The 25,566-nt window shown below is 48.1% G+C and overlaps 1 protein-coding gene across 1 annotated transcript in view; it reads right to left on the bottom strand.

Annotated features, from left to right (window-relative positions):
• RCAN1 (regulator of calcineurin 1) overlaps positions 1 to 25,219 on the bottom strand; it is a gene marked incomplete at both ends in the record, with an annotated part of 92,077 nt that extends 66,858 nt beyond the window's left edge. Inside the window, one exon of the mRNA XM_080696842.1 lies at positions 24,980 to 25,219. Within this exon, the coding sequence (XP_080552968.1) occupies positions 24,980 to 25,219 (240 nt within the window). The remainder of the gene's footprint in view (positions 1 to 24,979) is intronic.
• Between the last annotated feature and the right edge of the window lie 347 nt (positions 25,220 to 25,566).

Here is a 25,566-nt window from a genome sequence, read left to right as displayed (position 1 = left end):
AGAACCCAACCATCTGTTACTTGTGTTTTTCAATTCCAAGAAGAAAACATTTCTTGGCTGAGGCTGTCTCGTTCCTGACCAGATTTTCCTATGTAACGTCTATGTTTTCTAGTGATTAATTTGGAGACGTCAGTCTACAATTACAGGAAAACCTCAATGGCTTAACTGAAGCGCCAGGGGGGCCGTGGGAAAGGACTGTGGTGCTGGCTCTTTTCAGCGAATCTGGGAAGGGGAGGACGGAGGGTGGGACGGGGTTCTGGGCTCTCACGAGTGCTCCGGTCCACAGAGGGCCCCTGAGCGTGGCTGTTACGCACCAACGCTGCACGATACTGAAGAGCCCTTGCCTGCCTTCACTCTGAAACGAGCCACGTCTTTCCTCCCCTAGGTTTTAACGAATCTCAACACCCACTTTAGACACCCCAGGATGTCTGGTGAAGTTCTCCATCTTGGCAGTTACTAAGAGCTCATTATGCGATGTTGAGAAACCTGGTCAGAGGGGGCATAAGAGTGGCACTGTCACTGCCAGGAAGGGTGTAACTGTTCTCGCCAGATACAAAGCGCCCTCCGTGACCCTCCCCACGCACTGTCAGGACTGCCAAGAAACGGAATCTCCATTAACAAGATGGCGGCGCCACAGGCCGAGGCGCCTCCCCAGGTCACAGGCTTCCTCTGGGGACGTCGCCGAGGGCTGCTGAGCAAGGCCAACCTACCTGCTGCTTTCCCATGTGCTGCAGTCAAGGGGCCTCTTGGGCCAGCGGCCTGAGCTAAAACAGCAGGACCCACCTCTAGTCAGAAGAGGACAGACAGCCTGCCAAACGGAACTGGGCTCCAGGGTCACGGCATGGGGCTGAGGGGCTCTGCTACTGAAGAGGAAGGAAGGATACCACTGTGTTCAGAGGAGGAAACAGGCTTAGTAAACAAATATGTGGAAACTGTCTAGAAAATGGAGCCAGAGCCCCTCTCCGTCCTCAAGGATGGAGTGCTCGGTTTAGCGGGGTGGCTGTGTACCAGGAAGACAACTGCTCAGACCCACCAAGAATTCCAGAAAGCACAGGGGGGGCATGGCTAGAAACGGTTCCCGCGCGCTGTCAGCTCTGGGGCTGGAGGGGTGGGGAAATGAAATGTGTTCCCGGCAAGGAACTGAAAGGAGACGAAGTGTGTGGCTCTGATTGACACAGCAAAGGCACGCCCTTCCTGACTCCGCGGGGTGAAGGGAACAGCCCTGAGACACGAACCACCCGCCCACCAGAGGGCGCCCGTGGCCAGCGAGAGCCATCCTGCAGTCAGACACGCAGCTGGAGAAAACCAGAACACTGCCCGGCGGAGTGGGGGGGCCACGCACAGCAGGCCGGAGCCCCCCAGTCGGTGGCTGCGTGTGACGGGCATAGTGTGGACGGAGCATGGCCCGGTGCTTGGGGACAGAGATCACTCAGGGCAGGCAGGAGCCCGGGGAGAACTGCCCTGCAGTCAGACCCACCCACGGGTCAGTGTCAAATCACAGGCAGGCACTGGCCGGGGCAAGCTCTGCAGCCTCGGCGTCCCCCTGTAAAACGGGAGGAATAACAAGTCCACACTGCCCAGGATCTGGGCAGCAAATACATGAAGGAGGACGCAGGCTGGGCCGCAGCACCAGGAGGCAGCTCAGAACAGACCCCACGTGGCTGCGCCGCGCTCACCGCTCACAGAGGCTTTCCCTCCTGAGGCCTCAGCCACTCCACCATAAAATGGAGACAAGCCGGCCGGGCCTGGTGGAGCCCGCTTGCAATCCCAGCGCTTGGGAGGCGGAGACAGGAAGATCGCACAGGTTCAAAGCCAGCCTCAGCTACTTAGTGAGAACTTGTTTCCAAATAAAGTATTGTAGGAATGCAGGAAGAAAAGTCTTCCCCAGCCTGAGGTTTTAGTTAAGGAAGCCCTTTCCAATATTAGAGTTAAGGGAATATTATATAAAAATAGAACATGATGTAGGATGTTAGCATATAAGGTAGGATAAGAAGGTAGCAGTTTGTGTAAGCAACGAATTGAGTAAATGGGCAAACTTCTTACTTCTGTTATAACCTGCTTAAGACCCTGGCTGAGGTACCGGAGATAAGTGTCAGGAGATAGCCATTTGTCCAAGCAGAGGTGAGAGCCATTTGTTTCAGACAGGGGTGAAAGAATGCTGGGAGCTGTAAAAGTTTATCTGACGGGAAACATTTGCCAGCTAGGGGCGGCTCCTGAAGCAGGGGCGCACACCCCCCATAGGGAAGACAAAGGAGACCCTTGGCGGGCAATGACGTGGGGAGGCAGCTCTGTGAAACCATTTGCTGTCATTCAAATGGATGTGTGATTGCTTTAAACTTAGTGGTTGTACCTGTTTACCAGTTTAATTGATTGGATGTATCTTTTGCGGGCTTCTCTTTGGCGGGCTCTGACGTGTATGCCCGCTCCCTATTCTGGCTATAAAGTGAGAGCGAGCTGGAGGCTGGGGGCCAGGGCCCTTGACTGAACTCCCTTGACTGGTGAGTGATGTCAGGTTCCCGGACCCTGACTAGTCAGGAAAGAGCTGCAGCACAATAAACCCTGCGTGATATTACATCCCTTGTGTGTCCTTTGTTATTTGGAGTTGGTGGGCAAATCTCGAACTCTTCAGTATGACAAATAGGTCTGGGAGCTTAGCCTGGAGGTAGGAAAGCCCCTGGGTTCCACCCCCAGTACCACCAAAAAAAAAAAAAAAAAAATGGGGACAAGCCAGTGCCTCTTGCTGCAATGACCGGCAACTAGTAGGTGCTAAATAAACTCACCACAGCCATTTCCCTTCTTGGGGCATGAGTGAGAGGCAGGAAAAGCAGGTTATAGGGAGGAAGAAGAAATTACCCAGTTTCTAAGCTCTTTGAAAGTACTTCAACGCTTTTCCTGACCGTCAAAATGAACCGGAGCAGCACCCGCCCAAAGAACAGACGTTGGGGCTTTGTGCGTGGATCCAGCCCTGTGTCCACCTCTGAGCCAAGGGCCGACTCCCTAGGAACACGCGGAGCTGTCCAGGAGCCCAGGATCTGCGGGTGGCTTCTGCTAGTGAAGCTGTGCTAAGAGGGGGCCTTGGGGTCTGCTGGCTCTGGGAGGCAGCTCCTCATCCCACCTGCCCGTGGAGCTGACTCCTGAACTGGCAACGGAGCCACGTGTATGTGTGAGTGGCCTCTTCTGGCTGCTGGGACACACAGGGCTGCTCCCCACTCCTGCAGAGGTGCTGGGGTACCCAGCATGCCCAGGAACCCCGTACCTGCGGTGTCAGAGGAACCAGCCACCGCACTGCAGGGCCAGGGTGCACTGCGGTCCAGCTGCAAGTGGGGGCTCCCTCGGGGTCCTCGATGCTGCCCACTGCATACAGTCCATGCCCCCCAAATAGGTTTGTATCCAGGGCTCCTGCTAGGGACAGGCAGGACCCAGCCCTCTCTGACCTCTCTGTCGGCCAGGTACCACATTACCAGGGGCAGTGTGTGCAGCGTCAAGGGACGGGGTGACCCTTGTGCTGTGTGGGAAGCTGGGGCGCACTCACACCTGAGCAGTACCTAAGAGCCTTTCCTGAGGACGCCGGAGCCCCCCCACCCCCGCCTTGGCCTGGCTGCTCTCAGCCCCTCCAGAGAGGTGGCCCCAGGACCCTGACAAACAGCCAGGGGACTTTGCCTCCTGACCTTATCTTGGGAGGACCTTTGTACCCTAGAGCCCAGAGACTCTGCCAAAAACTCGGTAACTGAACAGCCCTTGGGCGTGTTTACTGTGCCCTGCTGTTTATGGGTCTGTACACACTGGGACCAGGACTAGTATTTACTAAGAGGAAGTGGAAAATTGGGGGTGGGTCAGGGACACTGGGAAAAACTCAGATCAAGATTAAGGGGCTTGGGCAGCTAGGTGTGGTTCAGTCATTAGCTTCCTGTGTGATTTGGGATCAGTCTCAACTTCTCTGGCACCAACATCCTACCCTTCCATGATGGAAATCAGTGGGCCTTCCACAACTTAGTGAGACCCTAATTGAAAATACAGAAAAAAAATAGGGTTGGGGCATAGCTCAGAGGTAGACTATCCCTAGGTTCAACCCCTAGTACCACGCGTGTATGCATGCACGCGCGCGCACACACACACACACACACACACACACACACACACACACACTTTTTAATTCAGTTCCTTGCTGGGTATGGTGGTGGCATATGCCTATGATCCCAGTACTTGGGAGGCTAAGATAAGAGGATTGATTATAAGTTCATGGATAGCCTCAGTAACTTAGTGAGACCATGTTTCCAAATAAAGAAATAAAATAGGGCTGGAGGTATAGCCAGGAAGTAGAAGGCCCCTAGGTTCCATCTCCAGTTCAACTAAAAAAAAAAAATTTTTTTCAGTTCCTCAATAGCACTACCTACATTTTAAGTACAAAAGAACATTTGGCAATTAAAATTAATAAAAATGTAATAAAATACAAGGCCAGTTCCCCAGTCACATACACCACGTTTTGAATGCCAGGTAGACACATGGGGCTAACAGCTACTGCACCGAGTGGTGCAGACACAGAACATGTCCACCTGGGTGCAGAGAGACCACTGGGCAGCCTTGAGCCTGTGAATGGAGGCAGGGGAATCAGAGAACATTCTTTTGTGTGTGTGTGTGTGTGGTACTGGGGATGGAATCCAGGGGCCTTCTACCTCTGAGCTACACTCCCAGACCTATTTTATATTTTTTATTTGGAAACAGGGTCTCTTAAGCCAGTGAGGCTGGCTTCGAACCTGGGCGATCCTCCTGTCTCAGCCTCCCAAGCGCAAGCGCGGGGATTACAAGCGTGTGCTACCACACCTGGCAGAGAACATGCTTGAAGCTACTTCCTTAAAGAATTGTGCGCCAGGTTAGAGCCTATGTAAAAGTAAACAGCGAGCCGGGTGTGTGTGTTGTGCAACAGGAAAATATTCATAAAGACACCCAAAGGCGAGTTCAATTCCCATATGCTGCACCAAGGTCAGAGACAGTAATGGCGCTGGTGCCAAGGGTGCCCTCTGCTGCCTCTATAATTTAATGTCTAAGTATCACCTGGACGAGAGAACAAAACACATCTAAGTCTTATAAAGAGGATGCCCGAATCATCATTATTTGCAGGTGATACAATTATGTATGTGGAAAAGGAAAAAGAATCAACTACAGGTCTAGTGTATCTAATCCAAAAATTCAAAATCTGAAATGCTCACAAATCCAAAACTCTCTGAGTGCTGACATTTGCCATAGGCAGAAAATTCTCCCTTTGACCTCATGTGATAGGTTGCAGTCAAAGCACAGGTGTGCTACAATGTTCTATAAAATTAGCCTTGGGCTGTGTGCGTAATAAGGTTTATTTGAAACACAAATGAATTTCATATTCAAGATATCCCATTCTAAGATATCTCACCATGTCCATGCAAATATTCCCAAATCCAAAACACTCTGGTCCCACACATGTTGGATAAAGGACATTCAACCTGTATTAGAAATAGCAAGAGGTTTCTGTAGGGGAGGTTGGTTTCAAATTTAATACACAGAAACAACAATTTCATTTATATTAAAGTAAAACTAGTGTAGGGGCCGGGTCGATCCCCAGTTCCAAAAAAAGACAAAAAAAAAAAAAAAAACCCTAGTGTAATGGAAAAACAGATCTCACTTTAATACATTTCTTTAGTTTACATAAAAATATGCTACAGAGTCCAAAGCATAAATATAAACAAAAATATATAGGATCTACATAAAGAAAACCCCAAACATGTGCTGGGAATGGCAGAAATATGGCTTAAATAAGAACATTACATGGAAGATGCCAATTCTCTCCGAGTAATTTTATCAACAAAGCAAAGGCACTCAAATGCCAACAGGTGACGGTGCTCCATTTTTGCTCTCCTCCTTTAGAGGAGAGCAGGGTGTACCAGTATTGGGAAGAGGCTTCAAAATGTATTAATGTACCAGTATTGGAAAGGATCTTCAATTTTTTCAAATATATATTTGGTAGTAATGAAGCCAGGAGCTTCAGAAAAAGAAGCTGCAGGATTCCAGGGACCAAGGGAGATTACAAAACAACAGAGATAGTTTCAGGGCCTTTTCCATTGTAAAGATAAGACTTCACAAGGAAGTGGAAGGATGCCATGAACCTTCAGGAGATCCCAGACTTCGATAATCAAGGGAGGATGCCCAAAGCTTTCAAGAAAGACCAGAATCTGATGACCAAGTAACACATTTGGGGGGGTCAGTGCTAAAAACAGCAAAGACTGGCAGGAAGGAATGTCCCCCACATCAAAAGGGTGGGCCCGAGAGAGGACTGGTCTGGTTGAGGACTGACTATAAAATACTCTGTATCCAGGAATTATCAGTGATTTCGTTCGAAGCACCCTCTCACGTTACTACCCCTGAGTAACATGAGGCTGTGACTATCTTCTGTATTTCTCTCTCTTTTTTTTTTTTTTTTTTTGCAATTTGGTTGCTCTTTAATGAATCCCGGGGGGCATACTCCACAGCAGAGTTGTAATCTCATACAAATCTTATATAACCTCCGAAGTAAGCTTCTTTTTTTTAATTTATTTTTTTTTATTGGTGCACTGTATTCATACATCATAATAGGATTAAAAAAAAAACCACTTTTGGTAGACATACATGCACACATCGCCCAGTTAGCCCCTACCCGATCCCCATCCCATTCCCTCCCCATCCCTCCTTCCCATGCTTGGCTTAGTGGTTGACATCTAGTATTATAGCAATTTATCCAAAATTAACAATGATAATCTCACAGAACAGTTTCATTTGTCTGATAACAAGCTTTTGATGACTTAAAGATAACATTTCAATATTTCTTTTTGCTTTCTTTCTTACCAGAGAATATTTTTTTATTTTTTTATTTTTGGTGAAACTATCATACATTTATTTATTTATTTTTCAGAAAAAAAAATCTATCCTAATGTGGAATATAGACTCTAGATGCCCAAAACGATCTCGAAAAAGAACAAAGCTAGAAGATATATATTTTCTGATTTCAAACCATATAAAGCTACAATAATTGAAACAGTGTAGTACTGTTCTAAAGGCAGATATATAAACCATTGGAGTTAAATAAAAGCCTAGAGATACATTCTTCCATATATTGTCAAGTTATCTTTGAAAAGGTTTCCATGAACATTTGGTGGAGGAAATAATAATCTTTTAATAAATATTGTTGAAAAATAATAATTACATGAAAAAGAATAAAATTGGACCCTTACCTAACACCATATACAAATATTAACTCAAAATAGATAAAAGACCTAAATATAAATCTTAAGACTATAAACTTTTAGAAGAAAATCTGGGTCATTAAACCTCACAACGTTGGAATTGGCAATGATTTCTTGGATATGATTTCAATGGCACAGGCAACAGAAGAGGTAAACAAACTCCCTAAAAATTAAAAAAAAAATTGTATATCCAAAGACAATGTAAACAGAGTTAAAAGTTACTAATAGAATTGGATAAAATATTTCCAAATGCTATATCTGAAGGTATATTAATATTCCAACTAGAAATCCTAAAAATCAGCAACAATAAAAACAAACAATACAATTTAGAGATAGGTAAAAGACTAACATAAATAATGAATCTCCACAGATATCCAATCTTAGTTGTCTGTTGGATGGAAAATCTTGTTTCTCTGGTTCTGGTGTGTGTTACCTAATTCTTCTTTGTAGTTAATCTCTTTGAATATTTTCTCTAGCGCTGGTTTTGAAGACATAAATTCTTTCAGTTTCTGTTTGTCATGGAAGCTTCTTATTTCCCCATCTAATTTGATAGAAATTTTTGCCGGGTAGGAAATTTTTGGCTGGAAGTTGTTTTCTTTCAGAGTTTGGAATATGTTACTCCAAGCCCTTCTGGCTCTCATGACTTGGTTTGGGATGTCTGGAGTGATTCTAATTGGTTTGCCTCTGAATGTCACTTGGCCCTTTGTTTTTGTTGCCTTTAAGATTCTCTGCTTGGCTTCCACATTGGTCATTTTGACAATTATGTGGCGTGGGGATCCTCTTCTCCGATCCTGTCTAAAGGGGGTTCTATAAGTTTCCTGGACCTGTGTATCAACCTCTTGCTCTATGTTTGGAAAATTTTTTGCTATTACTTCCTTGAAGAGATTGTTGATCCCTTTGGTTTCACCTTCTTTTCCCTCCTCTATTCCAATTATTCTTAGGTTAGCTCTCTTAAAATGGGCCCATATTTCTTCAATGTCAGATTCCTGCTGTCAGATTTTTTTTCTAAATTAGAAACTATGCGTTCATTTTTGGAGTGATCATCTTATAAAAGCGAGATTCTATTCTCCATGTGGTCTAATCGGTTGTTTGTACTTTGAATTGAGGCCTTTACTTCATTAATTGCATCCTTTATCTCTTTTTGGCTCTCTCTGAATTCTTTTCGAAACACCTCTATTATTTCTACAGTTATTTTCCTGATTTGATCTTCTAGAAATCTCTGAATTTCTGTTTTATCGGGTTCTGATGTTGTAGGCTCGTGGGCATTCATTGCTCCATTGTTATTCCTCTTTCCCATGATTTCGGAAGTTTGTGCCTTCTCTGGGTTCTTCCCTTGGGTCACTATGACTTCACTTAAGGTGTTCTGGATCTCGAGTCTGTGGTATCTCAGTCCCCACTACTCCTTTACTAGGTTGTATGGCAGAGTCTCAGACCCAGGGAGTCAATCGAGGCTGCTTTAGACCATGGGGGGTGCCAGGTTGGGCATTCTCCTATGGTGTGATATCTCTGCCACCGCCACTCCCTGAGTGGGTCAAGTCCCTGGGGGTGCTGTACTGGGATTTCTTCTCTAGGGGCTGCAATTTGACTCACTGTTGTTGAGTGCGCTGATGGAGCTGTAGTGGACTCGGTGAATTCGCTGCTGCTGCCACCAGTGGCAATATGGCGCCGCTGTCATGCCCTCGGCCATGAGGCTGGCGTATTTCTTCTCTGGTTTTCCGCTCCGCTCTGAGTCCCTGCAGGGTGTGCTGAGCCCAGCCACTGGGAGCTTTAGATGCTCCCTGCCCTGAAAAATCTGCCGAATCCCGCCTGGCTGTTTCGCAGCGGCTCATCTCGGCTCACTGTCCGCCGCTCCTCTCTGGAGCCTGGTGGGCTGTTGAGTGCACTGGTTTGGTGTCCTCCAGTGAATTTGCCGCTGCTGTCGGCAGTAAGGTGCTGCTGCTGTGTTCTCGGGCGTAAGGCCGGCGTGTCTCCTCTGTGGCTATGAGCTACATTCTGAGTCCCCCTCCTCTCTGGGGTCTGGTGCAGCAAGGGAAAATGGCGCCCGCCACTTCACGCCGTGGCTCCAGCCACAGCACTGTGATCTGGTTTCTTTCTGTGTCTCGTTTTTCCAGCCCTCTTTTTCTCTGTCCCTTGTAATTACTTTTTTTGTTTCTCTGCTGATGGTGTTTTCTGACTATGAAAGGCCCTGATTTTGTAGTAATAGAGATTGGTTGTTAGCGGGGCTTGTACGCCCCGCTTTTCTCCGTCGCCATCTTCCCAGAACCCCTATTTCTCTCTTTTTAATAAACTCCTTTAAATCTTCAGCAAGAGTCTGGGCTATTGCATATCTATATTTAGCTCAAGACAAGAACCTGCGGTTTTATGGGAATAGTCTTGGGGAGCCTAACAAAGGTCCCCAGGGACAGTTTCCCAAACCAAACCATAACAGTCCAGAAACCGTAACACAGAGGACAGTCTGAAAGTGACAGAATGATTCTACAAACTGATTCTAAGGTTCACAACAAAGAGTGAACCAAGGACATTGGCCAGAATAATAAATGCTACAAAGGAAGCCAGTTGGGGAGAATGAGCCCTATTAATCACTAAATAAGGTTAAGATGTAAGTCCACAGTTGGGAAAATAGTATGAAGTTGGTTCAGAAATGGACAAGAAGATCAACCGAAGACTCCTGGTGCAAGTAACCTTGAAATGCCAGTGATGTGGTCTTTCAAATCTGCAAGCAAAGGATTACTTAGCCGACAATACTGGAACAACTCACAGGTAACCTGCACACAAGTCGGACAGAAACCTCACGCTCCTCTTACCAAAATATGCAGTGAATTAAAGGCAGCAAAAATAAAAATGCAAATGTACTAGAAGAAAGCATACTATTATACCTCTGGGCCTAGGGGTAAAGCAATCCCGGGAGTTAGGAAATAAAATGTCTTCACTTGAACCACAAATAAAAAAAATAAAAATTTCTATGGATGGGGTTAAAACACAAAATCAAATGACAAACATAAAAAATATCTGAAATATATTTGATAAAGTACTAAATTTCTTAATATACAAAAATCCCTTACAAATTCTTCAGTATAAAACAAAATTTCACCCAAGAAACAAGTTATATAAACAGTCATTTTACAGAATAAAAAAAACAACAACAAATAACCAATGATTATATTAAGGTTGCCAACCTCATTTCTAACAAAGGAAAGACAAATTAAAACAAAGAGATACTGTCTAGGCATGGTGGTGCGTGTCTTTAATCCCAGTACTTGGGAACCTGAGACAAGAGTGTTGTAGGTCAGAGGCCAGGGTGCTATAATTTAGCAAGACGATGTTTACGATAGATAGACAGACAGACAGACAGACAGATGAACGATAGGTAGATGGAATAAACAGAAAAATTAATTAATTAATTAATTAATACAATAAAACAGGGCTGGGGTGAAGTTCAGAAGCAAAATGGCCCTGGGTTCAATTCCCAGTATTACCAAAAGTAAAGCAAAGAGAGAAAAAAAGATACTATTTCCCTCTCTCAAAGATCCTGGCAACAATTCGGAATGATTTCTAATCTCCAGCATTGGTGAGATTGTGAAGAAAGGAATCCTTGGGCAATGCTGGCAATATAAATCAACACAAGCATTTCAGAGAGCTTGCTGATACTGACGGTACCCACCAAAATATAAAAAGGCATACCTTTAACCCAGAAATTCCACGTCGAGAAGTGCACCTCATAAACATATTTACGTAAGTAAATAAACATGTGTATACACATATGTGTACATATATATGAATGTGCTTGCACATTATTTATAATAGGAGGAAAAACCTACGTATCCACTAGTAGGAAGGGATGGTTTAACTGGGTTCCTCAAAACATCAGGCGATCCACAGAAATGAGTAAGCTGTACGTGGTGGCGCAGACCTGTAATCCCAGTACTTGAGAGGCTGAGACGGGAGGATTGCAGGTTCATGGAAAGTATATGGTAACTCAGAAAGACCCTGCTTTAAAATAAAGTAGGGTCGGGGTAGCTCAGAGGTGGAAAGCCCCCGGAGTCAACAGGAAGGACAGAAGGAAGGAAGGAAGGAAGGAAGGCCGGCCGGCCATTATTGAGTGCACTGGAAAAGTGTCCACGTTATTTTTAAAAGGCAAGTATCAAAATGATGATATGGTGTTCAACACAGTGTGGTATCATAAAGCCACATACACAGTGCATAGTCAGACGCATTGGATTCTACATACACCACAAGCATCTAAGCGTGTGGGAAGGGGTGTGCATCAAAGTCCACAGGTCGGCGCTCAGGGAAGGGCTGAGGGAAGACGACGGAGCACTTTATTTATTTATTTATTTATTTATTTATTTATTTATTTATTTATGCAGTACTGGGGATGGAGCCCAGGGGCATTCTACTTTCAAGTCACACCCCCAGCCCTATTTTTTATTCTTTGTACAGGGTCTCACTGAGCTGCAAAGGGCCTAAGTAGCTGAGGCTGTCTGCGAACCACGATTCTCCTGTCTCAGCCTCCCGAATGCTGGGATTACAAGAGTGTGCCACCATCCCCGGTCAATGGAGGACTTTTAGTAAATCCTTGCACTCTTATTTTGTACGACCAACTACTGCTTTTATAATTGCTCTTCAGATCTCAGCGCACTCTCAATGTAATAATCTATAGCTGGCACTTGGTAGAGGGTACTTGTGGGATGCCACTCGAGGGAGGGCCTGCGGCCAGCACAGCCAGGACCTGGTGCACTGGTAGGGTTGGATGTGCTGTGGTTAGCCTGGGTGTGGGACAGTTCCCTGGCACCTCTCAGAGATACCCCCATCCTGACAGGCTACTGCAGAGGTAAGAGTTTGTAAATCATGGCTCCTTTAATGAAAAGCACAGCAGGGTATCGCGTGCTATGCATAGGCAGACAGCGCAGGTTTGGCTATGCACAGTCTACTGGAATCCAGGGCAGCACTCTGAGCTAAAGGACACAAGCCCGCTGCCTCTTAGGGACAGATGAGACGCCGCCTGCTAGGTGCCAGGGGCGGGCTGGCACAGCCCCAGGAGGTGTAGCAGAGTCTAGCACGATTTGGAAAAGATCTGTTTTTCCCCTAAAAGGCATTCTAAGAACAAAGAGAGAGAAGGAGAAGGGAGGGAGGGAAGGGGAAGAGAGAATAAGAGGAAAGGAAGAAGGAGGAGGGAAAAACCTCACCACCCAACACGGGCCTTTAGGGCTCCAGAATACCATGATTTATTTATTTATTTATTTATTTGTTTGTTTATTTATTTATTTATTCATTGTGGTACTGAGGATGAAACCCAGGGACATTCTACCTCCAAGCTACGCTCCCAGCCCTATTTTTTATTTTTTATTTTGAAACAGGGTCTCACTAAGTTGCAGAGAACCTCACTGAGGCTGGATGCAAACCTGGGATCCTTCTGTCTCAGCCTCCCAAATACTGGGATTACAACGATGTACCACCACGCCCAGTTTACCATGTTTTAAAATCACGCTTGGTCATCCCAGCATTCAGGAGGCTGAGACCGGAGGACTGCGGTTCGTGGACAGCCTCAGTACTTAGTGAGGCCCTTTGCAACTCAGTGAGACCCTGTTTCAAAATAAAGAATAAAAAACAGGGCTGGGGGTGTAGCTCAGAGGTAGAGTGCCCCTGGGTTCCATCCCCAGTGCTGCAAAAATAAATCAGTTAATTAATAAATAAAATCATGCTAAGAAGCCTAGATTTTCTGTCGCTTACAATAATGACTTTCTACTTCATAGGCCATGGAGTTTTCCGATTCAGTGTCGAAAATGTTTTCTAAGGTGCTTAGGTTCTTAAGTTGCCTTCAGCCTGGTAGCAAAGCTCATTTCACATTAAAGGGCTTTTTAATACAAAGTCCCATGGTACTGTTGCGAAATTACAGCTTCTTCTAAACATTTATGAGCGCTAATAAGCCAAGCTAATCTGTCAGTATTGTACATCTACAGTCGTCTCAATACTAACAAACAACTATCCGCCCATTTCACACACACACACACACCCTACCCTACTGCACTGTAGACAATTCAACGCGGCAGCTCCCACGGGCCTGGAATAATGGATGCAACTTCCCAAAGTGCCTAAGTTATTCCTGGGGAAATCAGACTTCTTATTTAACGAACTTAAAGCAGCACTAGCCATTTCCACGGTGGTTTCACTTCCACGAATCCTACGTGGCCGCCACATGGCAGGCACGGCACCACGCAGCCACTGCGATCGTGGTGTGTCGATAATCACCTGAATAGAGCCTCTAGCTCATGGTGACTTACCGCGGGCCTGCTACCATTCCTGCTCTTCCTTTAGTTTTGCCTTTCATCCTCTCAACTTGCCCATGAGGCAGGTGTTTACTATCCCACTTTACAAATGAGGCGACCAAGGCTCAGAGAAGTTAAGTGACTTGCTCAGGATCACACAGCCCAGTGTCTTGGCCCTGGGTCCAGCCTCCTCACTTCCTGATGGCAGCAACCACCTAACACTCACAACTCTTAACTAGGGAAGGTATTTGTCCCCAAAGGAGAGCGGGCACAGAAGGGTGCACAAACACACACCTCGGCCCACACCGCCACTCTGCAGAGCACTTGTAAAGAAAACCTGCAAGTGGGTGGTCCTGCTAATGCAATCCCAGCGCTAATCAGTGGGTAAAACAAAGGATAAAAAAGGAAGTAAAATAGATAAGCAGGAATTAAATCAACAACAACAAAAAAAACTAGATGGCTGGCCAGACGTGGTGGCACATGCTTGTAATTCCCACGCTTGGGAGGCGAAGGCTTGGGTGGTGAAGACAAGAGGATCGCGCAGGTTCGAAGCCAGCCGTGCCGGCTTAAGAGACACTGTTTCTAAATAAAAGTATAAAAGAGGTCTGGGAGTGTAGCCCAAATACGTTCACTGACATCGTGGTGAGAAGCTTGATAAAGACTCACTATTTTCTGAGCATCTCCTGTCTCAAATGCTGTCACAGATATTTACATGCTAGATTCCATTCTTGCACCACCCTGATGGCAAAAGCAACATCTAGACCTTTCTTTACTGATCCAGGTTGAGCATCCCAGACCCCAGTAATCGAATGCTTAAGTTTGGATTTTTGGATCAGGGGCCCTCAATGGATATAGACTATGCAAATATTCCAAGGTCTGAAAAACTCTAAAGTCTTAAATATTTCTGGTCCTAAGTATTTCAACCAGTGCAAAGACAACGCTGCTGGATGCCGGGCACTGCCCTCACCCTAGGGCGGCACCTCTGTTTCATTCAAACACTCCCTGCTGCCTTCTGTCTAATCGCCATCCACAAGCACGGGAAGTCATCCCCCAACATGCAGCCCTCCTCCGGGCCCACCTCACCCTCTAGGCTGACAGCAGCGTCATGGCTGCGGCTATTCTAGAAAGAGAGATACTGACAGGAATCTACCCCGAGCCATTCCAAACATCTGTAAGTGTCCACAGGCCCGTTCATAAACAGTGGCCAATCAGAATATTTCCTGATTGGTCGCTTGTCTGGGGTTTTCAGACTGCTGAGCCGGGCCGCCTGAGATCCAGGCGCTAGGATGCACCAGGGAAGCCAGGCGCTTTCTGGATCCGCCAGAATCTCAGCTCAGCCCGGGATGTCATCACTGCAAGGCCTAAGCGGAGCTCGATCTGGAATCGTCCCAGGGCAGGAGCTCCGACGGGGCGGCAATTCCTCCTTTCCCTTTCAGAGTAATCTAGTTAGAACCTAATTCTAGAAGCCTGCTCAAGAATCCCCATTATCGCTGAAATCAAGTGTTTTCATGAGTGAGTTCCTTGTATTTTCTTTACGTTCTTCTCCCTCTTTTCTTTTTGCGATGCTGGGTTTCAAACTCAGGGCCTTGTGCATACCAAGCAAATACCTACTACTGAGAGATACCCCCAGGCCTCTCTTATTTTTTGTGCTGATTGTTTGAGTCTTATTCTAAACAAGTTGCACCAAATTGGTCTGTGTGTGAGAGAGCAGTGGAAAACCTTATAAACTTGCCCTGAGGCACCGCTGGAGGGTCATTCCTCTAAAAACTCCTTAGGTTCACTTCCCCTTAGGTGAACCCGGCTCCCTACTTCATATTCCAACCAAGGGACGGCGTCACTCAGAGAGAGAAAAAAAGTCCATCCTGTGGCAGCTTCCTCTCTGCCTGGTTTCCTGATGGGAGATGGGGGGGGGGGTCCTCGCCATTTCAAAGTTTAAATTACAAACTCATTTTCTTTCTGGCAGGAGGCATTACTCCTGCCTTCCCTTTTTGACAGCACACTTTCTGTCATTGATGCCTGAAACAGACTCTAAGTCTGCGGCGGGATCCAACAGGAAGTTACTTTCCCCTGGTGGCGACCACTGGCCTTCTGAAGGCATCAGTGCAAGCTCCCTGGGCCCCTGGGAGCCTGACACCCTGCCCTCTGGCAGCCTGCCAGCAGTCTCAAGCCCAGCCTTCCCGTGAGGCCAGTTATCTCTGTTGTGGCTGGCCTCAAGTCCAGATGTCACCCCTTTACTTGTGTGTTTCAGGCTCTTCTATGAGGGGTGGGAAGGAGAGGGCATTATTGGACACTGAATTAAATGGCACCGGCCAAAACCATTGAGCTCTGAGAGAGGAACCCTGCGTTCAGTTCTGGTTCTGCCCGGCCTAGTGAGCGCACCGGAGGCCACCCAGCAACCCTCTGGGATGTCACTGTTTGCTGGAGAAATAAGTTGAGGTCTCAGTGGTCCCGTCCTGCTGGGGACTCTGAGCCCCCGAGTCAGCATCGGGGACCAATGGATTGTGTAATGTAGCTCTTATTACGTTCTAAAGAGAGAAGTCTCACTCACCTATAAAACGAGCAACCAATAACGAATATTATCGAGAGGGCTTTCTCACCTATAAAATGCGCAGCCAATAAATATGTATCATATAAGGTTATAAAAAAGGATTAAAGCCGGGCGTGATGGTGTACGCTTGTAATCCCCGCGCTTGGGAGGCTGAGATAGGAGGATCGCGCAGGTTCGAAGCCAGCCTCAGCTACTTAGTGAGGCTCTCAGCAACTTAGTGAGACGCTGTTTCTAAATAAAATATAAAATGGGTCTGGGAGTATAGCGGGAGGTAGAAAGCCTCTGGGTTCCACCCCCAGTACCACCAAAAAATAAGGATTAAAAGAGAAATGATGTACATAAAATATTTGGCGCAAATGGTAAGTGATAAATAAGTAGGGTATTTATAATTAATTGTCTAGTTACCAGTTTTATCATTTATCACCCAAAACTAAGAGAGGAAGGAGGTGCTTCTAAGAATCTCCCTAGCTCAGTGTGGCGGCACGAGCCTGCAGTCACAGCCACTCAGGAGGCTGAGGCAGGAGGATCACTTGAGCCAGCGGTGAAGGCCAGCCTGGATAACATGGTGAGATCCCATCGTGAAAAGAAAAGAAGAAAGGAAAGAGGAGAAAAAAGAGGAGGGGAGAGGAGAGGATTTTCTTAGGATGACAGGCATAAGCCAAGATAGACAAACTGACACGTTGTCATTCTTTAATCAGAAAAAGCAACCATGACATTTGGGGGAGTCTGAATAATTGACTTTTTAGAAAACCATGCCACTCCAGCTTGCTGGCACCATGAGGCCGTATCTTTGGCAAACCTTCAAGTGGTAACTGGACAGAATTAGCACCGCTGACCCCCTCGGACATGGGGTCATCTCAGACCAGCCTTGCACAAACATCCAAGATCAATGAGAGACACAAGGTTTAAGTGACCGAAACTGAACCTTCTCTTTAGCCACAAACCAGAAGACAGGCCGGTGCAGGACACGGCAGGGTGGGAGGCGGTGGAAGAGACCTGGAATCACGGGGTGTTTCTCCCTCTACTCTCGGAAATTCTCTTTTTAAGCAAATTCCCACTTGGAAAAGTCTGACTGAACCTTGGGGGAGGGCACGGGGCAAACCAACTGTGTTCCACTGTTAGAAGAATGCAGAGCGCACAGTTTTAAGGCCAGAAATGACCTCAGAGATTATCTAACTCAACCTGCTTGATTGACACGTGAAGTACCTGAGATCTGAAAAGGTTAACTTACCCAAAGACATCATATGGTTTGTTACTGATCTATAAAGCTCTATTTATTTATTTATTTTGCAGTACTGGGGTGGAACCCAGGGGCATTCTCCCTCCAAGCTACACCCCCAGCCCTATTTTTTATTCTTTATTTTGAAACAGGGTCTCCCTGAGTTGCAAAGAGCCTCACTAAGTAGCCAAGGCTGTCCTTGAACCCAGAAACTCCTGTCTCAGCCTCCCAAATGCTGGGATTACAAGTATATATGCCACCATGCCCAGCATATAAAGCTCTTTAGTTAGAGCTACATGGCACACGATACCAAAAAAAAAAAAAAAATTAATTTTGTTATTTCCCTGCTAGCCTTCCTTCATCCCATTGAGCGAGAGAGGGTGCTGGTCATTCGCCAAGTCCTGCCCGGGACAGTACCCTCCTCCACGGCTTCCCTGGGCTGTGGTAGGGACTGCTGTCCTTGTTCAACAACTGAGGGGGTCAGGCCTTAAGCAGAGAAACTGGTCTCCCATCACTGGTCGTCAACCAGAACGGTGCTCAGAATGTGGCTGGTGCCAGGTAAAGATCTGCTGAGTCAATAAAGGAATGAAGTGAGGTGTAAAGCAGCGGCGCCAGGTCAGCCTGGCTTGAGGGTCAGGCCTGCCCCGGCCTTGCTTTCTGCATGAATTGGTCTCATTAAGGGGACCGCTGTGCCTATTAAGTGCTCAGAGCTACCCGTGAAATATAACAGACCACAGGGATGACGGTGGCTGCTCCTGGGAACCTCAGGGTCCTGGGGATAAAAGTACTTTCTTCACCAAGCTGTCCTAAGATGTAAATAAGATGTGATGACAGAGGAACCCCTGTGCATTACTGTCATACCAGGAGATGCCGAGTGTCCCAGATGTGGCCTTAGCTCTGGCTAGCTGAGTCATGGGACTGATGACCTCGGATGGGTCCCTGGGCCAACACCTGACCTCAGCTTCCACATCTGTCGATTGGGGATGAAGCCACTACCTATTTCATAGTGTTCTTGGAAAAACAAAATATTTGTTACATAAATGGTGTGCTTAGAGTACAAAATAATGCACTTGGTACTAGTGAATGGGAACTATTTTATTATCCTTAAGAAAAGCACGGAGATGAACAAAAGATACAGAGGTGATTCTTATGGACTGCACATGTCCCCTTCCCCATATCTGTGTGCTGAAGCCCTAACCCCCGCTGTGCCTGTGTTTGGAGATGTTGTCTCTAAGAAAGTAAAGTTAAATGCGGTCACAAGGCCAGAGTCCTGCTCCAACAAGACTAGCGTCCTTCCAGGAAGAGGCACCAGTGCTCACATCTCCCCACACCGAGGAGGGACCCTGCAGGACGCAGTAAGAAGGCGTGGAGCTGGGCACCTCACCAGAAGTGGCCATGCGGCCCCCTGACCAACGCCAGGACCAGGAAGCGTGGGAAGATGAGCGGCTGTGTCGGAGCCCCCTCACCCACCTGTCTGTGGTCGTGTGCAACAGCGGCCCGAGCACTTGAACACAGCGAGAACGCCAGGCATACCATTGTTATGTTAGGGGAAGACAATCCAAAATTAGCTCTCTGAATTAAATAACATTTTTGTCTTCTAATTCTAAATTCAGGCCAACCTCAAATGCCTCTCTCTACAGTGCTAATTACGGCTGCACGTGGGAATTCCATACCGTACCTGCCGAAATCAGCAACGAAAGGAAAAGTACTGGACCTTCCCGGGCTACAGCGGTTCGGCGCCTCCTCGAGCTGTCCTTTCAGAAATGTGTGGATAACGCGCTTAGGATGCTCAGAAACTTCAAAACCTAGCTATCGTCCCACCAGGGGGTTATTTTATGTTAAGTTGTGGAGGTTTATTGTATTCTTGCATGCAGTTAAGTCTAAAAAGAAAAAAAATCAGAAAGAAACCTTAATAAACATTTATTTATTTATTTTGAGATGCTGAGGATTGAACCCAGGCCTCGCCCATGCAAGGCAAGCCCTCTACCACTGAGTTAGGGCCCTTCAACAGACGTTTCTGAACATGAACTGCTCCACAGAAGTCCAACATGTTTCTAAAGAAAAAAATGGAGCAGCCCACATCTCAGTGTGGAGGCAGGAGACAGCTGGCTAGTGATCCGCCCCGGTGCTCCAGGCTGCGGCCCCCCGCTGCCCTGCGGGGACCTGCACTTGCTGACTTGCTTCTGAGGAAGCGAACCACGGGATACACTCCGATACTGGGTTCTAAAGAGGCGCTGGGTGCCTTCCCTCTCCTGGATGCTCCTGGCTGGGCCTCCGCCTTCCCCTTGCCTCCTGGGCCTCTCCACAGAGGCGCACAGCAAACCAGCCCCCTGGAGGAGGCTCAGATGAAAAGAGTGGATTGTGTCCTCTGATTACATTTTTTAAAAAGGAGAGAAACAAAGAGATAAAGGAAACAGCCTGAACTATAAACACAGGAACGGCCAGCCTCTGCTTTCTCTAAGCTGCTCGCCTGCAAAGCCTATTTTTCTGTTCCCTTATGTAATTGTCCCGAGGCCTGCGAAATCCATAGATGTGGGGCTGTAACATTTAGAGCCACTGCGCCCCAAGTAAAAACGCTCTGAGCAATGTGTGGTGCTGGCTGGCTGAGCTGAAGAGGGAACGAGGCGGTGGGGTTCTAAAAAATACCTACGCATGTAAAAAGCATTGGATTTGCTATGAGTCAGAAATTCCCAAATGATGAAGGTAGAAGGCAAATTCTAAAACAAACTTAGCACATATGTAACATATGGATTTTTTTTTAAACACACCCAAATAAATTGAACTCTACCATATTGGAGATCGGGTCACTTAAGGGTAAATTTTATCCATGAAGTAAATCTGAGGAATCACACTCCTCCCCTTCACACCCGGATAAAAAGTGAAAATGGCATAAAATTGCCTGGATTTGCCAACTGTTACTGTCCTGTTGGCGGGTCACGGTTAACAATATGCTACAGGAAGTGATTTGGAACAGGAGCAGGCAGAAATGCAGCCAGCGCTATGGAAGCTCAGAGTGGAAGCTGAGCACAAGGGCTATACCACCGTAGACCCTAAAATCACGTCACCTGAGATCCCCAAATCACTGCCAGGAGATGATGTCTCGTCTACCAACAGACATGTTTTGGAAAACCACATCTGTGGTCTGTCTTGGGTGCAGCATTATAAAAGTGAAGGCAGGCACCATGCCCTTAGGGTGAGATGCTCCGATCTCAGGGTCGCTTGCCCACGGTTGAGCCCACCAGCTGATGCCCACTAATCCTGTTTGCAGGCTTCTAGGTCAAAGGGCACACCAAGAGGAGGGATCCTCCAGTCTAAGAGCCTGGCTCCCATTCTAGACGCTAAGAGTCACAGGCAGGGTAAGTCATCCTGCTAGAGGTGGAAGCCACTTTGAAATTGTTCAGTTATTTTTTTTAAGGCACAATAATGCCTTCAATCAGGCCAAAACCCTTCTAACGGGGACATCAGTCTCAGCCTTGACTAAAAGAATTACCTAGGGAGCTGCCCAGGGGATGCCTGGAGGTGGTCTGGGTTGGCCTGGACAGGGAGTTCCTCAGGGCTTCTTTGAGATGCTAAAGTGCAGCTAGGGCTCAAATCACCTGGGCAGCCTGATGTGAAGAATGTAAGGACATCACTTAAATTCCTTTTATGCCAATTGGAATATTTTGTTATTATACACACACACACACACACACACCTTAAGTGGGTACTTTTCCTTTTAAAGAGAAGTAAGTACACTACCGACTAGAAGAGAGTAGGTTTTTGTATGGTTTTCTGACGTAGCCTCCAGGCAATGCTTTACAGACAACTGCAAAAAGGGCATGTGTTTCCGTGACTGGAACTCAGTTGACTATTTGGAAACTTAAAGAACACGATTTGAGGATTCTGAAACTCCTGGTCAGCTGGTGATGGCGGAGCGAATCCCCGATCCAGGGCACGGTCCCCACTGCTCACAATCTAAAGCGTTCCCACGTGTCAATTACTGCCTCAAGGCACCACTTCACTAAGTGGAAAAATGGTTCATGAAATGTGTAGGGCACATAACGGAATATAATGCACTAGCACCTGTACACACAGAAAATAATCTTGTTTTAGAGCTTTCATTCATTTGTAATGGTGTCACTCTACATTTAAAATTAATAATATAGTTTCTGTTCCTTTTAGATAAACATTCACGAATTCCTGCTAAATTGTTGGCATAATTGATGATGATTTAGCTAACAAGACTAATCTTACTTATCAGACTCAACTGCTAATGGTTATAAAACAACTTCCCAGGTAGATCCTCAAATGAATGAGTAGCTCAGGTGTATTTCTTTGTGTGAACCCATACATAAACAGGTTTAAGGCGGTCGGGTAGCCCCCAACCGACTGGCCGAGGACGGAGGCTGCTGCCAGTTCCCCAGGGACTTGTGTGAGCCTTGCAGTTAATGACCGTCTCCTCCGGGGTGGCCACCACCAACCTAACGTGTGCTCACATTTTCATTACACCGCCTGAGGGTGACCGTCTAGCCTAAAGGAAGCGTATCCTTTCAAATACTACGGCTTCAAGTTAAAACTCAGAAACCACATCTTCCCAGAGGAATTGTTTCAGCTTAATGAGAGACATCCACCTGCTGGAAGGCTTACCAATGAAGTCCCACGCTGTAGCTCTTGGGTTGCCTTACTGCTCAAAGCCATCTGCCCGTAGAGCCTGGAATCCCTTAGTATCCCAGTGGGGTTTACGTTTTTTCCCTATTGATGAAAATCTTCCAGGATCCTACCAATAAGCAACAGTGCATGGAGCCCCCCACCCCTGCTGGGGAGCTCTGAGGCTTTGGATGGAGAAGGAGAGGCTCGATGGAAGCTCGGTCCCTTCCTCCTTGTCCAACACCACCCCCTAAAGCAATGAGCCTCTGATCTCCCCGACCATGACAACTGCCTCCCAGCCTGCCCCTCTGCTTCCTCTTGGGCCCACCCACATCCCTCCCCCATGAGCCACACTCTGCCCAGCTTTGCAATTAGAACATCTGACATGTACCCTGGCCCCCAAGGCCCTCCGGGGACCCTTCCCTGGCTTCTCCTCTGACCCCGGTCGCCACCTGCCACCTCTCATGCCACACTCCTGAGCCACTCCATCTAAAAGAGGCTCCACGCTGAGCCTTCTGTGTGTGTCCCTGTCCCGCATTGTCCCCACAGCGTTCCTTGACCTTCTCTGGGCCCTGTTAGGCTGGCCCCCTCCTGAAGGTCTTCTGGGCTCTGCAGTAGATTGGAGGACTGGGGTACTTCTTTCCGGCCTGCTCCAGGCCTTCCCGTCTTGGGCTATTGGCAGCATCTCCTCCAGTTCCGGTTACCTTGCTTCCTCCTCCAGCTCCAGTTTCTGGCTGTGGCTCGAGGCTGCAGACCAGGACTCCCCCTGGAGATGCCCTCCAGCCCGCCCCCATTAACTGGTTATTCAGTAAGACCTCTCCAAACACCACACACGACAGCGCGTGACCCTGTTAGGACGTGACCTCCATGACCCGGGCCCCACTTTGTCGCTGTCAATCCCACTGTCCTGTGTTCTAGTCTCCATCACACCTGCCACCACGTTCGTTAGCCCTCTGTATCTGCGGGTTCCGCATCTGCAGTCAACCAATCTTGAATCAAAACTATGGTTTAAAAAAAAAAAAACTGCATCAGCACTGAATAGGGACAGACTTTTTCTTGTCATGAGTCATGAAAAATGCAGTCCACCTACTTACTATACCGCTGTATACAAGACTTGAGCATACACGAATTCTTAGTATCCAAGAGGTTTTCCAGAACCAATAACCCCTCGCAGATACCAAGGGACCTGTGTCTAAGTACCTTGTCCATTGGGCGTGGTGGTGCACACCTGTAATCCCAGTACTTGGGAGGCTGACATAGGAGGATCGCAGGTTCAAGGACAGCCTCAGCAACTTAGTGAGACTGTCAGCAACTCTGTTTAAAAAAAAAAAAAAAAAAAAAAAAAAAAAAAAAAAAACTAAACAGGGCTGGGGGTGTGGCTTGGAGGCAGAATGTCCCTGGGTTCAATCCCCAGGACCAAAGAGACGAAAAAGCACCGTGTTCATTTGCTTCTTTTATGCAATGGCTACACCTTCCCAACCACCTGAAGCCAAGTCCCATGAAAGCGGGGTGCTTGGTGTGTTCACCAACTCTATCCTCTGGGCCTGAAACTCTGCCTGGAACATGGAGTCCAGTCAATAGCAGAGAATAAACAAACTGTCTCCAAAGTACTGCTTTCTTAGACCTTCCCTGATAATCTGATATAAACCAACAATCTCTTTCCTTCCCCAACCTCCAGCCCCAAGTTTTCCTTTTCCCATTACCAGGAGCACCTTCTGATATATTTGACATCTGTTTATTGTCGGCTTTCTCCATCAGTTCTGAAAGCAAAAATACCAATTGTATTCACTGATGTATCCTTAGATCCTAGGACCAAGCCTAGCCCACAGCAGGGTCTCAATCAAGACTGAAATGAACAGCAAGCAAAATGGGCAAACCTTTATAACAATGCAGTTTCTGGATTGTCGCCCACACTGGGAGAATATAAAAACTCTGAACTGCTGGATCCCCAAGCTAATAAATGCACTTTTATATGACTCGCTCTTGCTTCAGGGAAAGACAGCCTGGGACACCTAAGAAGATGCTTAGCCTGCCAAGAAAACCGGCTTCCTGAAGAAGGACCCTGAGCTGGTGACAATTGTTGCTCTAGAAAGCATGCCCAGAAGTTTACGCGGCCATCGCAAATCCTTTCTGAAAGCAAACAGGCGTATCAATTATCAATAAATGAGACGTAAGTGCACCACTCCCAGCTCCTCAGTGGCGTTTGTTCCTCTTGGCAGCTGCCTCCAACTACAGTTCATTGACAGCAGCGCGGACCCAGAGCCAAGTACTGAAAACATCTCTTTTCTTGACAGCTGCTCCCTTCATGGGGCAGCTCTCAAAGGCAGGTTTCCTTCTGCAACGCCTACACTGTCCAAATTTGATTCTGCACAGTAACTGAAGATTGGAATAAATTCCTCCTCCCCACCACCATCATTGATTACTCATACCTGCCCCCTCACCCTCCAAAGTGTCTACACTGCCTGGATTGGGGGGAAGGGATCAACTCCCAGGGTACTGAGTGTCCGTGCTGGTAGCATCTCACTCCTTCCGGGGAGCAAGATTTCCTGGCTAAATTTTCGCAAGGCTGAGAAAATGGTCCCCTTCCCCGCCAATACCATTCGACCGAAACTGGCCAGTCAACCGCAGACTAATGAGCAACCACGGATATCCTCACCCAAACACTGGCTTTTCTTCCAATAGTGCAGATTGAGAATGCGGAGCCTCGTCCTATTTATGAGCAGTGAGTCACGTCGCCGCTGCTCCGCGTCTGTCTCCTCCTCCCCGTGAATGAGGTGACCCCCTCCTCTAACGAGTGAATGAATGCGGACTGTGCCTCGCGCCCCCGCCGCCTGGGGGGCTCCCCTGCCATCTCGGGTGCCAGCCTGCCCCCCGGGGTCTAGACGCCAGCACTCTGTCGTCCCCCGCCCCAGCATCACCGGGGCGCAGGGCGTCGCTGGGAAGCGCTTGGGAGCCCGGACCCCGGGCTGCGCTCGCGGACCGGGACGCGGCCGCGCATCCCGGGTGCCCAGCGCCCGCCCCGGGCCCAGACCGCGGCCGCCGCCTCCCGGCAACAAGTGTCCGACGGCCTCACCCGGTACAGGCCGTCCACGAACACGCGCGGGTCCAGGTGGCAGGCGATGGTGGCGCTGGGCAGGTCCTGCAGGTCCACCTCCTCCATCTCGCAGTCGATGAAGCTCCAGTCGCCGCCCTCGTCCGCCTGGGTCTCCGCCGAGAAGGGCGCGAAGGGCCGCAGCGTCACCCCGGGCCGCGCCCGCGCCTCGGCCGCCTCCGCCGCCGCCCCGACTCGGGGCCCCGCCACGCCGTCCTCCATCCCGCGCCGCGCCCGCCGCGTCCCCGCCGGCCGCCCGAGCCCGCGCTCTCCCGCCGCGCCGCCGCCGGCTCCGGGTTAACCCCCTCGGGGTCGAGCTGCTGCCGGCGGCCGGCGGTCCCCACGGCTCCCCGACACGCCGCCCCCGAGCGCCCGCCCCCGTCCCGCGCGGGAGGGGCAGAAGGGCCGCGCGGCGCCGCGCCCGTCCAGTCCCGTGGGCGGAACTCGGGAGAGCTCGGCGGCGGTTCCTTTAAGACCGGTTCCCGCTGGGCTATCGTGTCCCGCCCTCCTTTAAGATGTGACCAATGAAGAACGAGATTATACTCACGTGATCACATTTTGCCGCCCTA

This window comes from Muscardinus avellanarius (assembly GCF_963383645.1).
Source record: "Muscardinus avellanarius genome assembly, chromosome: 5".
Taxonomy (NCBI): Eukaryota; Metazoa; Chordata; class Mammalia; order Rodentia; family Gliridae; genus Muscardinus; species Muscardinus avellanarius.
The sequence above is the reverse complement of the archived record's forward strand: the minus strand, read 5'-3'. Positions and strand labels throughout refer to the sequence as shown.